A 12,429-nucleotide genomic window follows, 5' to 3' on the forward strand; every position below is an offset into this window, starting at 1 on the left:
CTTGGGGGACTTGCATATCAGATGGTTGGGGGTCACCACAACAGGAGGAGCCGTATTCAAGGGCCTCCGCACTAGGAAGGCTGAGAACCGCTGCATTATCGTGGTGACTGGCTTTCTGGTGAGAGTCCGGAATGGGTGGGCGGGGAATCGCACGCAGGCCGGACCTCTCTTCCACTCACGCGCCAAACCCTGAGCCAGCACCCGACACATGCGCCATGTCAACACGCACAGCATGGCTGGGAGCACTACATTGATCACTATGGGTCTCTTGTTTGTTTGGTTCGGTTTGTGAGACAAGGTTTCTCTGCGCAGCCTTGGCTGTCCTGGACTCGCTTGGTAGACCAGGCTGGCCTACGAACTCACAGCGACCCTCCTGCCTCTGCTTCCTGAGGGCTGGGCTTAAAGGTGTGCGCCATCGCGCCCAGCTGACCGCTCTGGGTCTGTAACCCAAGTGCGGAGAGTTGTGAGTGCAGCTCACTGAGGGCAGGACCCACGCATGTGTCTATTCTCAGTCATTATTTTAAAAGTATCTTTCATGTGTGCATGAATGTTTGCACACACGTGTGTGCATGCACACGAGTGCACAATTGCGTCCCCCTTTCTGTTTTATTAGTTCGGTTTTTTGTTTTTGTTTTTGTTTTGAAACAGTGGCTTGCAATGAACGTGTAGCTCACTGATTGGCTAGGCAGGCTGGCCAATGAGCAGCAGGGACCCGCCTGCCTCTACCCAACAGGGCTGGGACTATAGACACTCTCAATGGGTTTTGAAGCCCATGCTGGAGAGCGAACGCAAGTCCTGGAGGACGAACGCATCAGGCACTTGGCCAGCCGAGCCAGCTCCTTCATAGTCGTTATCAAACTTCTCATGGCGCACATGTATCCAGATGCCCAAAGCGGCCAGAGGAAGATCATGAACTTGAGGTCTAGGTATCCAGTATCAGGGCAGCCTGGGTGTGAGACAGGGTCTCAAACAAAGAGACAGGAGCCAGCAGGATGGCTTAGTAAGGGAAGGTGCTCGTCACCCAGCGTGCCGACCTGAATTCCATCTTCAGAACCCGCAGGGTGGGAGAGAAGAGACCCCTGAGAGCTGTCCTCTGACCTAAGCGCGCGCGCGCACACACTCACACTCCGTGTACGGCGGAGAACCGCAAGGAAATACACGAATGAATAAAATGTAACTTGGAACATTATATTAGGAAAAAAAAAAGCAAAACAGAAAACAGCGGTGCAGTCGCGATCAGGGAGAGCAGAGGGCGACGCAAGCATCCCTGGGCAACTCTGACCCGCGGCCCTAGAGCAGCACCCCTGAGGACGCCATGCGTCCGGCACCACCGCACGCCCGTCGGGGCTGGAGGAAGGGGCTCCGCGCCTTTCCGCACCCTCCCGCCCCGAGGTGGAGGCTGCGCGCGCAGCGCGAGGGGTCCTGCGGCGCTCCGACTCCGCTCCGCGATCCGGCCCGGGTTTCCACGCGCGCCGCCCCGCCCCGCCCCGCCCCGCGCCGCCTCGGCCGCCGCCGGAGCCGCTCGGAGCTGCGCGAACATGGCCGAAGTCGGCGAGGACAGCGGCGCCCGCGCCCTGCTGGCGCTGCGCTCGGCTCCCTGCAGCCCCGTGCTGTGCGCCGCGGCGGCCGCCGCCGCCTTCCCGGCCACCGCGTCCCCGCCGCCGCCGGCGCAGCCGCCGCCCGGGCCGCCCGCCCTGCCCGCCGTTCCCGGCCCCGGGCCGGTGCCCTCCACCTCCACCGCCGCCGCCGCCACCACTGCCACCGCCGCCGCGCCCGCCCTGGTGGCCGCGGCCGCTGCCTCCGTGCGCCAGAGCCCCGGGCCGGCCCTGGCGCGCCTGGAGGGCCGGGAGTTCGAGTTCCTGATGCGACAGCCCAGCGTCACCATCGGCCGCAACTCGTCTCAGGGCTCCGTGGACCTGAGCATGGGCCTGTCCAGCTTCATTTCCCGGCGCCACCTGCAGCTCAGCTTCCAGGAGCCCCACTTCTATCTTCGCTGCCTCGGCAAGAACGGTGTCTTCGTGGACGGGGCCTTCCAGAGGCGTGGGGCGCCCGCCCTGCAGCTGCCCCAACAGTGAGTACGGCGCCACCACCACCCCCGGGTCGTCTCTCTCCGGACCTGGCCTGAGCCCCCGGCCACCCTCTGATCTTGACCCCCGCCCGGCCTAGCCCCTGTCACCCTCTGATCTCGACTGAGTCCCCTAGGCACTCCCTTAACTCGACTCCGCCTGGCCTGGTCCCTGGGTCGTCCCCCAAATCCCCACCACATTCCTGCCGGGTCCTAAGCCCCTGGTCACTCCCTCCCCTATCTCGACCGTGCCGGGCTCTGACCGAGGCCCTAACCTCTCCAATCTCGACTCTACCCGGCTCTGATTCCTAGTCTTGACTCCACCTAGCTCTGACCCTTGGTTACGCTGATCTCTCTCCCACCCGGCTCTTGACTCCCAGGCTACCCCACCCAGCTGAGCCTGATCCCTGAATTACCGGTGATCTCGACCTTCACCTGGCTCTGACCCCTGACCCCGGTGGTTACCCTGATCTTAATCCCGACCCAGCTAATCCTGACACCCTGTAACCTCGTTGGGCCCTGTGATTGGTAGGGCCAAACCGAGACCCCACTCAGCCCAAATCCACCATCAGGAACAGGCCTGAACGCTGGGGTCTACTCTAGCCCCCCCCCCCCCCCACACACACACAGTCCCCTACCCCATCTGGCCTCCCACTTCTCCCAGGTTGGAGCTGGTTGTCTATGCTCCCCAGCCCTTACTTTGTGAACCCCTGATCCCACCTGGCCTCACTACGTGGGGTCACTCTTGACCCCTGTCTTACACCGGCAAGAAGTGGTTACCCCGACTTTACGTAACTTGAAAGCCCCAGGGCCACCCCTAACCCTTATCTCACCCTGCCTAAGCCTCCAGAGATTACCTCTGACCCCTGATGGCTGGAGTGGTCTCCATCTTTACTGGTCTGGGCTCTATGGCCCAGAGAGACTCTCTGACCTCTGACCCTTCCTTTTCCTGGCCTAAACCATCATGAGACCCCACACAGCCTGAACTACCACCGTCCCTCCTCACCCATCGCCCTCAACCCTGATTCCAGTTAGTCAGAACACCCAAGGTTACTTCTGATCCTCGCTGGTCTGGACAATCCCAGGCACACTCCTGCCTTGGCTCCGCAGGACAGGACTCCAGTATTCCCTCCCTTGACCTGGGTCTGGAACGGCTGATGGGCTGTCCCCCTGCCTGGGAGGCTGTTACCTGGAGGTGTGTGGGCCAGGAGCTGCCTTGGGGTGGAGAGGCAGTCCATGCTTTAAGGACGTGTCTGGAGGCAGGCTGAGGCTTTATAAGTGGTAGCAGGGCAGGGAGTGCTGTGTGCCTCAGTTCAGCCCAGTACCTGGTGGGAAACACAGGTCTGTCCCTAGCTTGGCCCAGCTCCTAGCACACTGCCCCATGGCATTTTAGCGCCAGGCCTACCTTACCCTCCTCCAAACCCCTATTATTCCAGTCCTCTGTCAGCCGAGCGATCCAGGACCTTAACATCTTCTGTAGCAGAAGAAAGTCATGCTAATTACTTCCTTCCCAGCAGTTTCTTTTTCTCTTCAGTAATTGCTTCTATCTCTCACCAGCGTCCCTTTGACAGGGTTCACGGTCAGGTGTGTCTGTCTGCCTTTACAAGCACTCTGAGTGTGTAGCTTTTGCTGGGGTCATTCCCAGGTCTGGAGTTCTTGCTCTGTGCGTCTGCCATCCCGGGGTCTAGACACGTTGTAGATTCCGTCCTGGGTAACTGTGAGCACCAGCAGTGACTCATTCTATTGGGGTGTGAGAGGGAATTCGACCTTCCTTTCGCAAACCTGAAAGCTGTGTCCTTTTGAAGTGTAAAAGGTGTGAATGTAGCTGGGCGTGAAGATCGCTGTCTTAGTTGATGCCGCACTCTGGGTCCCGGCCCCATCACTGAAATAAAGAAAGAGAGAAGAAAAAGCCAGATTGCCTGGAGGGACAGTTGTTCAGTCATTAAAAGCATTCCTGGGTCCAGGAGATTGACAGATGACCACTCTCTCCGCCTCCCTGGGGCTCCTTTCTGAAACTCAGGTTCTGGAAACACCTCAACCCACAGTCCTCTTCCCAGGGTCTGGGTTCCAGCCACCCCTGCCAAATTCTCGCCCGCCCGCTCCCTCGATGTGTTGTTGGGGGTGGGGGTGCGCGTGCACAGCCACAGGAAGGGCCCGCTGGCTGTCCTGCCTTGTCGGCCTCCACCTAGTTCCCTGAGGAAGAGTCTCAGGTTGGCAGCCAGCGAGCCTCGGTGATCTATCCGCCTGTCTCCACCCCCGTGACCCTGGGGTTGCAGCCACGGGAAACCACGCCTGGCTCTTCGTGTGGGTGCCGGGCTTGCTTGCTTGCTTGCTTGCTTGCTTTTTGGGTTTTGGAGACAGGGTTTCTTTGTGTAGCCCTGGCTGTACTGGACTGGCCTTATAGACCAGGCTGACCTCAAACTCACAGAGATCTGCCTGCCTCTGCGTCCCCGAGTGCTGAGGTTACAACATGCGCCACTGTGTCCGGCTGTCACCGAGGTTTCAAACTCACATCCCCACGCTTGTGTAGGAAGGGCTCCGACTCACCCATCTCCCCGCAGCCCTGCTCAGGCCTCTTGAATAAAAAAGGCTTTCTGTCTCCCCACCGTGGGCAGATCCAGCCCACAGGGTTCCTGCTCATCTCCTGAACAGGGGCCAAGGCTGGTATTTTTGAAATGATGTTGGTGTGTGCGGTGCCTGGAAATCTGTCTCTCGGGAGCTGCCAAGTGTAGTGGGTGCGTGTCTGAGCATGGTGCCTTCGCCGGCAGGGGAGTGATTTATCACTGAGGCCCACAGCCCTTTAGACGGGTGCGGTGTGCTGTGTGTGTGTGTGAGGCCAGGGCGTTTCACTGAATCTTCATGTCTAGGTTGACCGGCTGCAAAGGCTCAGGCATATCCTGCCCTTGCCTCCTCCGTGCAGCCATTATAATCGCTCACATCTAGGTTTGTTTGTCTGTTTAATGTGACTCTAAGAATTGAACTCAGGTCTTATGCTTGTGTGGTGAGCACTGGCTGAGCCATCTACCTGGGCCTGCTGTATGTATTTGACAGTGTGTATTTGACTTTAGGTGTGTTTCTGAGCATGGGCTCAGAACCAGTGTGCATCCGGTAAACCCACAAGTGGACGCCACGTCTGTCCTACTTCAGCAAAGCCTGCCAGTGGGCCAGCTGAGCAGTTGGGGTTGGGGGCCTGGTGTCCTGTTGTTTTTGACGGAGGGGGCCCCCAAAAGAAACTGTCTGCACCACCAACCGGAGAGCATCCATAGTAACAAAGGTGCAGCGGGGTCCTCCTGAGCATGGTCCTCTTGAGCATGGTCCTCCTGAGCCACCTCTCACAGCGGGAGCAGGGCTGCCTCTGACTCTGATGCCTGCCCTCGGGTCCCTTTCCCCTACCTGGAACGTCTTGTCTGGCCTCCATAGAAGAAGACGCTCCTAGTCCTCTTTGGTATGCCAACGTCGGTCAATGCCCATGGGAGGTCTGCCCTTCTCTGGGAAGAAAGGGAGGGGGTACAAGGGGAGGGGAGAGGGAGATCGAGGGACTGGGGGGAGAGGAGGGAAGGGAATTTCCCACCAGAATGCAAAGCTAATTAATTGGTAAAGAAACAGTCTCACGGACAGGGCAAGATGCTGTAAGTTTTGGGGTAGAGTGGTGCTGCAGAGTGAGTTCAGAAAGCAAGGCAGTTGTGGCCATTTGTGTGTGTGTGTGTGTGTGTGTGTGTGCGCACGTGTGTGTGTGCACGCTTGCGCACGCACATGTTGGGGTCAGAGGGTGACTCCCAGTATCATTTTATCACTCCATCCTGTTTTTTGAGACAGGGTCTTTGCTGCTTGGGGAAGCTGCGTGTTTGGCTAGACTGGCTGGCGGCAGGCAGGCCCTGAGACACTTCCAATCTCTGCAGCGCTGGGGTTGCTGGAGCGCCCGGGTGCCGGGGGTCTGAACTCAGGTCCTCAGGCTTGCTGGCAGTTCACCGTCAGAGCCCTGTCTCCAGCCCTGAGACCGGGAGGCACACTTGTTGTTTTGGGTTTTTTTTTTGTTTTGTTTTGTTTTTATCTTGAAATGAAAATGTCATTAGTGGTTTGTAAATTCAGTAATGGCAGTGTTTTCTGTGCCTGTCTCTCTTGTTTTGCTGACCCGTTTTAATACTGATATTTGAGCTGCCAAGGCCAGGTGTGGGGTTGCGTCCATAGCGGCAGATTCACCCATTGCACTACAGTTTTGTTGATGTCACCAGTGCTCCAGTAGCTCCAGGCTTGGCAGTTTTGTCCCTGGTGGACGCCCACACTGATTCCCAAAGCAGCTCCAATCCTCAGCTGCCGTCTGCCCCACCCTCAGGATAGGTGACAGCGACAGCCATATGGGTGACATTTGCACACACCACACACTCCTCTGGGTGTCTCCCACACAGGAGGGGAATCAGAACTCAGCCCCGATTGTTGCTGGAAGCGTGTCTGTTCAGACCTTCAGTGCTCTCAGTTACTGGTATCAGGAAGAAGCATCTCGGCACAGCTGGTCTCGATATGTTTGATCCTTGGGTGGAGAACCATGCAGAGCTCCCAGGCATGCAGGCAGGAGTGTGCCTCTGTGGTACTGTGGATCAAACCTAGGGCTTTGCACATGCTAAGCCACACCCCAGCCCCTCACTGGGGGATTCTAGGCAGGGGCTCTACCCCTGAGCCACACCCCAGCCCTCTTTCATTTTTTTATTTTGAGACAAGTTCTTACTAACTTAGCCACCTTGCATTGGACTTTCAGTTTCCTGCCTCTGTTTGCAGAGTAGCTGGGATGATGGGCCTGCATCTCGAGGTCATATTTATGTGTCGGGTTTGATTAAGCCTCTTCCTTGGATGGGCCTCAGTGTGAGTGTGTCTGTGTTGGTGATGGTGTCTATGTGTTTCTTTTCACCATTTCCTTTGGAATTGTTGCAGAACTTGAACGATGCATTTGCTGCCACAGCAGAGCACCTGCCTAGAGTCCCCTGCTTAGGCTCAGTAAGGGATCAGGTTTGAGCCCCAGAACTGAAGAGACAAAGTCAAAATCAGAACACTAGGGCACTGAGCTTGCATGCGCTCGGCACACCTTCCTGCCCAGTTAGGCGTACTCTAGAAGCAGATCACAGGAGGCCTGTTGCCTGTGAAAGATAAGGATCCTTTAAAACAGAAAGTTCGCCACGGTGGCTTACCTCAGCTAAGAAAGGAGTAGCAAGTCCTGTCGGCAGCACCCACTCAGAACCCCCCTGCCTCACGGCGGTCTGCATTCTTGCCCTGGATTTACTAGAATCAGGCTAAATGAGGCTGTCTGTCTGTCTGTCTTTATCTCTTGCGTGCATGTGTCTGCGTGCTAATGTGTGTTGGGGGGGTATATATGTGCCCGTGCGATGGAATAGTGTACTGGACAGAGATCAGCTCGGGAGTCGTATTTTCTCACAGAACCTGGGGCTCATCGATTAGGCAAGGCCGGCTAGCCGATGGGTCCCAGAGGTCCTCTCACAAGCGCTGAGATTACCAGGCTGCCCTGACTTCTTCCTGAGGTTTTCGGGTTGGATTGAGGTCCTCATGCTTGCAGAGTAAGCAGTGTCCCCACCAAGCCCCCTCCCAAACCCAGAAGGATGTGTGTCTTCTGTCTCTTAGCCCGAGGCCTCCATGGCTCCCTTGCCGGGGATGCCAGCTCTTATCCCTGGGCCCCCTGGGCCCTCATCAGGGCTTTCGCGGTTCTTTTGGCTCCCAGCATCAGGTAGCCGGAGGGACTGAGGGGCTGACCCCGGGGACGGATGTTACAGATCACACGGACTAGACTCCGAATCCTGATCAAACATACCAATTCTCATGGCCACTTTGCTACCCAAGGAGCTGCTTCAGACTAATGAAAAGATACAGTTCTTCGCTGTTTCCAGCTGGGCAGTTGACAGTGACCATTTCGTTGTTAGTCACTGAGCAACTAGTTAGCAGCTGGGCCTCTGTTGAAATCCACTTGAAAACGCCCAACTTCACGAAGACAGACAGTTCCTCTGTCTTCTTCCCACTGCTTAGCGTCTGCAGGGCTGTCACAGCATTCCTCTTCTGGAGTTTCCCACCCTGGTCCCTTACCCGTCAGCGCGCGCACACACACACTCCCCAGGGAGCTGCTCGGTAGGGGCAGGCTGGTCAGGAGTGGGCGGCAGTGCCCAGCTTTTGCTCGTTGCTCTAGGAGAGGTGCCAGGTCAGACGCTCCAGGGGTCAAAGCTGGAAGCTGTGGGAACTGGGGTTTTGTTTGTTCAGAGTCTGCGTGGAGGCAAGCTGGCAGAACACGGAAGGAAGGAGATGGGGGTCCGTCTCTATAGCTGGGAGGGCAGCAGAAGCCAGCTTCCTGGGAGAGGGGACAGTCACACTGGTGCTGGGGCCTCGGAGTGGGGAAGATCCAAGGGAGAGCCAAGGACAGGTGTGGGGTGGGGTGGGTGTTTTTGGGTTCAGTGGAGAAGGGCTGGAGTGCGGCCTGCTGGGAGGTGGGGGGAGAGCTGTTGCCTGGCAGTTCTGGGGTCAGGACTGAGTACAGCCCCTTCCAGGGAAAGGCCTCCTTCAGTTTGTTGGGAGGCACCTGTTGTGGGGCGTCAGGCTTGTCAGTTCTGCCAGATCGTGGTCTGATTACAGAGTTCTCTTCAGAAGGTCTGTAGGGGTGGGGTGCGGGGGGGGGGGTGGCCTGAGACTGCAGCTCAGTCAGAGTGCAAAAGTGTTCCCTCCCAGGACCGGCTGCATGACCGGGTGTGATGGCGGGCATGATGGCCTGCACCTGTCACCCCAGCATCTAGAGGGTGGAGCTCCCAGCCAGCCTGGCTAAGTAGTTAGCTCATGCTCAGGTCAGGCTCCGGGAGACCTCATCTTCAGAAACCCAGAGCAAACAAGACAGTTTGTAGTGATGCGGTGAATTGGCAGGTGGCACAAGGAATGTGGGCTAAAAATGGGATCCATTCAGTTTGTGCTGACGGCTCAGGCTACCGCCGAAGGAACAAGATCTTTATAAATCCCCTTGGTCAGATGGGGTCTCATGGAGCGGGCGGTGGCCGCCAGTCTTTCCTGTATTGAGGAGGGCTTTGAACTCATCCTCCACCTCCCGACTGCTGGGATCCCAGATTCGCAGCACCCCAGCCCACAGTCCATGTCAGCCTGTCTGTATCTGTCACATGTAGGAATTACACAGTATATAGTTTGGCCATCAGTCCATACAAAAGATCTTGTTGGCCTGCAGTGCACCTTGAGTGAGTGTGTACCAAGCGTGTGGACGCCGTTTTGAGCTGCTGGAGACCATGTAGAGACGTAATGGTTGTGTGTGTGTTTTATTTGATGTTTTTGGAAAAAGACCTGGCTCTGCTTTAGAAAGCAGACATGAAAGCAAGCTAGCAGGGGCTTGGAGACGAGCGATTTCTGTTTGCTGTTGTTGCATCTTGTGAATGTCAGGGGATAAACTTGCTAAATTAATGACAACTCAAATTGCAGCCATGCCTCATTTCCATAATTACCCTACATTTAAAGCATTTCATATTAAAATGAGAGGATTATAGAAAATAGTGCATTTACTTTGGTTTCCTGGAAATGGGCCGTGTTATAACTGGTTTGGAGATTTCTGTAGTCGGTTTTCAAAGCGTCATTTCTCCCAAGTTTCTAGCTTCCTGGTTAAATGTTGCTGGGTAATTGGGGAGGGAGGGAGTGGAACACTTTAGGGAGGATGGAGCTGGGGACAGAGGGACAGGGGCCTGTAATCCCAGCGCTGGAGAGGAGAGGTAGAGGTGGGAGGGCGCCCCTGGCCACATCGCAAGATTGATGCCGACACAAGCTACCTGAGACCGTGTCTCAAACAGACCAAACGAACCAACCAACCAAAAGACCTTTTCTGTGACCCCCCCTGCCCTTCTCGGGCCAAATCCAAAACCTATATTCGGCCAGATAGGTGGAACATGGCAGCTGCCTCATCCCTGGGTAGTTGAAGGAGGAGGATCTTGAGTCGTAGATCAGCCTGGGCTTTGTAGAGGAGCCTCTCTTAATGAAACCCCCAACTCAGAATAAGATGTGCTATATTGTTTGCTTGTGTTGCCATTTTTTTTTCCTTTTGGGGCTATTTAAATTTTTTCATTACTGTTGTGCATGTGTGAGTGTGAGTGTTTGTGCGGGCGCCTGTGCAAGTGCGCACGTGTCCAGGGGTGGACGCCACAGCACGTGTGTGGAGGTCAGAGAATACTTTCTACTTTCCAGCCATCGCTTTTCTCCCCCAACCCCGGCTCCTGGTGACAGAACTCCGGCCCAGAGGCCGAGGCCAGCGTGTCAGGTAGTTAGTTACTTGGTCGTTTTTTAGCTGCCCAGCTCGTCAACCCAGTTACTTTATCCTAAGCCTGCTGAGTGGCTGATGCAGCCCGCCAGCTAGACCGACAGCTGCCTCTGCCCTTAGTCTGCTGCGTTCTGTTATTTTGGCTGAAGGACCTGAGAAAGATTTGGCCACACAGCACTGCAGCTGGAAAACAGAGAGTGTTCCAGTGACATGCCAGACAGTGGTGCCCGCCCCCGGCGTTTTCTCTCACCAGGGTTCATGGCCACGCGGACCCTGAGCCGCATCCGAGGGCCAGTGCTCGCTTCACCCTCGCAGCGTCTCATACTGGGAATCAGTTCTTCACCCCACCTCGTGATTCTTGACACCATACACTGGCCTCGGGGAAACATGGACTGAGTCATACGACCTGGTGAGATCTTTATGTCTAACTGAGTAAAGAAATGCTGTTCTGCCATTAGGTTCCTTGCACAAGCTTAGTCTCCACGGGGCCACTAAGTCGTGTTTACAGGCGCTTTGATGCAGCACGGTTTTTGTTCTCTCTGAGACAGGGTCTCCTGTTGCCGAGCCTGGCCTCGGGGCTGAGGGTGGCTCAGTGCTGGAGTACCACGCTGAAGATACTGGATTTAGCCTTCAGCACTGGCTTCTTCGTGCATAGCTGGAGCTGTGTGTAGCCTCCTCTGAATTGTGTCTTAGTTAGGGTTCCTGTTTCTACAACAAAACACCAGAAGGCTTACACTTTGGCTTACACTTCCAGATCATAGTTCATCATTGGAGGAAGTCAGGACAGGAACTCAGCAGGGCAGGAACCTGGAGGCAGGAGCTGATGCAGAGGCCATGGAGGGCGCTGCTGACTGGCTTGCTTCCCCTGGCTGGCTCAGCTGCTCTCTTACAGAACCAGGACTACCAGCCCAGGGATGGCGCCACACACAATGGGCTGGGCTGGATCTCACGGAGGCATTTCCTCAACCGAGGCTCCTTCCTCTTTGGTGACTCTGGCTTGTGTCCGGTTGACACAGAAGCCAGTCCGGGGGCCTGTGCGGGCTGGCATGGTGGTTGTAGTGGGCACTGCAGGTGCGTCCAGGTCCTGAGCAGCAGGGAGACCAGACCCAGGCAGCACAGAGAGCGGGGACCGCGCAGAAGTGCCACCTCCGCCATGTGACTCGCAGTGGCCGTGTGACACACAGGGAGCCTCCTGTGTTACAAGAGGCCTTGGCTGGATGGCAGTGATTGAGAGCTTGTGAAGCCAGCAGCGCTCGGGAGCCGGTGGAGGAGGAGCAGGAGCGAGGTGGGAAGCCACCTGCCAGCCACCTTAGCCCACAGTCGAAGAACAGGGCACCCTGCCCAGGTGAGGGGCTCCCGCTCTCTGCCTGGGAAGCGCAGATCCCGTCTGCCTCACAGGTAGGGCCCTGCTCTGAGAGTGAGGAGTGACTCAGAGAATCTGGAAGCAAGCATCCTCCCCCAGGAATACCCAGGAATATCCAGCCGCCTCTGGTTTCAGCCACATCAGCCAAGAAGTGCCGGCGCCCTGGTTTGGTCCATCGCTCGGTGCTCGGCTTCCCTTTCCCAGGCATTTCTCTCTCTAAATCACAGAGGAGGCACGTTCCCCCAGCTCGCCTGCCCTTTGATGGGCCAGCCAGGGACACCGTGGGGAGCTGAGACCTACTTCAGCCTCACTGAGCTACAGGAAGGCTTTCTTGTTTGTCTTTTTGTTTGCTCTGTTTTGTTTGTTTGTTTTTTTCTGTCCAGCTTTTCATTTACCCTTGAGCCGCTGCAGGTGCAGGCTACTCCCCAGCTACTGAGCACAGCTGCTGCCTCAGTTTTTCCACACCACAGCGGTGTGAGGATTCTTCTCTCTCAATCTCCCATCTCCCCAAAGGAGCTCTGGAATTAGAGATGCCATCTAGCCGTGCCTGTCTTTCTGTGGGTTCTGAGAATTCGAACTCAGGTCCTCATATTTGCATGGCAGTCACTTCACCCACTGAGTCATCTCTGTAGCCAGGAATTGCTTGGTTGCTTTTTACAGTGGTGTCACTGCCCACTCTGGGCATCTTAGTTGTATTTGAGCCCAGCT

At 56.4% G+C, this 12,429-nt stretch overlaps 1 protein-coding gene across 1 annotated transcript in view; it reads left to right on the plus strand.

Annotated features, from left to right (window-relative positions):
- The first annotated feature begins 1,517 nt into the window (after positions 1-1,517).
- The window catches only part of Foxk1 (forkhead box K1), a 65,417-nt gene continuing 54,505 nt past the window's right edge, over positions 1,518-12,429 (plus strand). The window contains exon 1 of the mRNA XM_021662248.2: positions 1,518-2,071. Within this exon, the coding sequence (XP_021517923.1) occupies positions 1,539-2,071 (533 nt within the window). The 5' untranslated portion in view covers positions 1,518-1,538. The remainder of the gene's footprint in view (positions 2,072-12,429) is intronic.

This window comes from Meriones unguiculatus, chromosome 15 (genome assembly GCF_030254825.1).
Source record: "Meriones unguiculatus strain TT.TT164.6M chromosome 15, Bangor_MerUng_6.1, whole genome shotgun sequence".
Lineage (NCBI taxonomy): Eukaryota > Metazoa > Chordata > Mammalia > Rodentia > Muridae > Meriones > Meriones unguiculatus.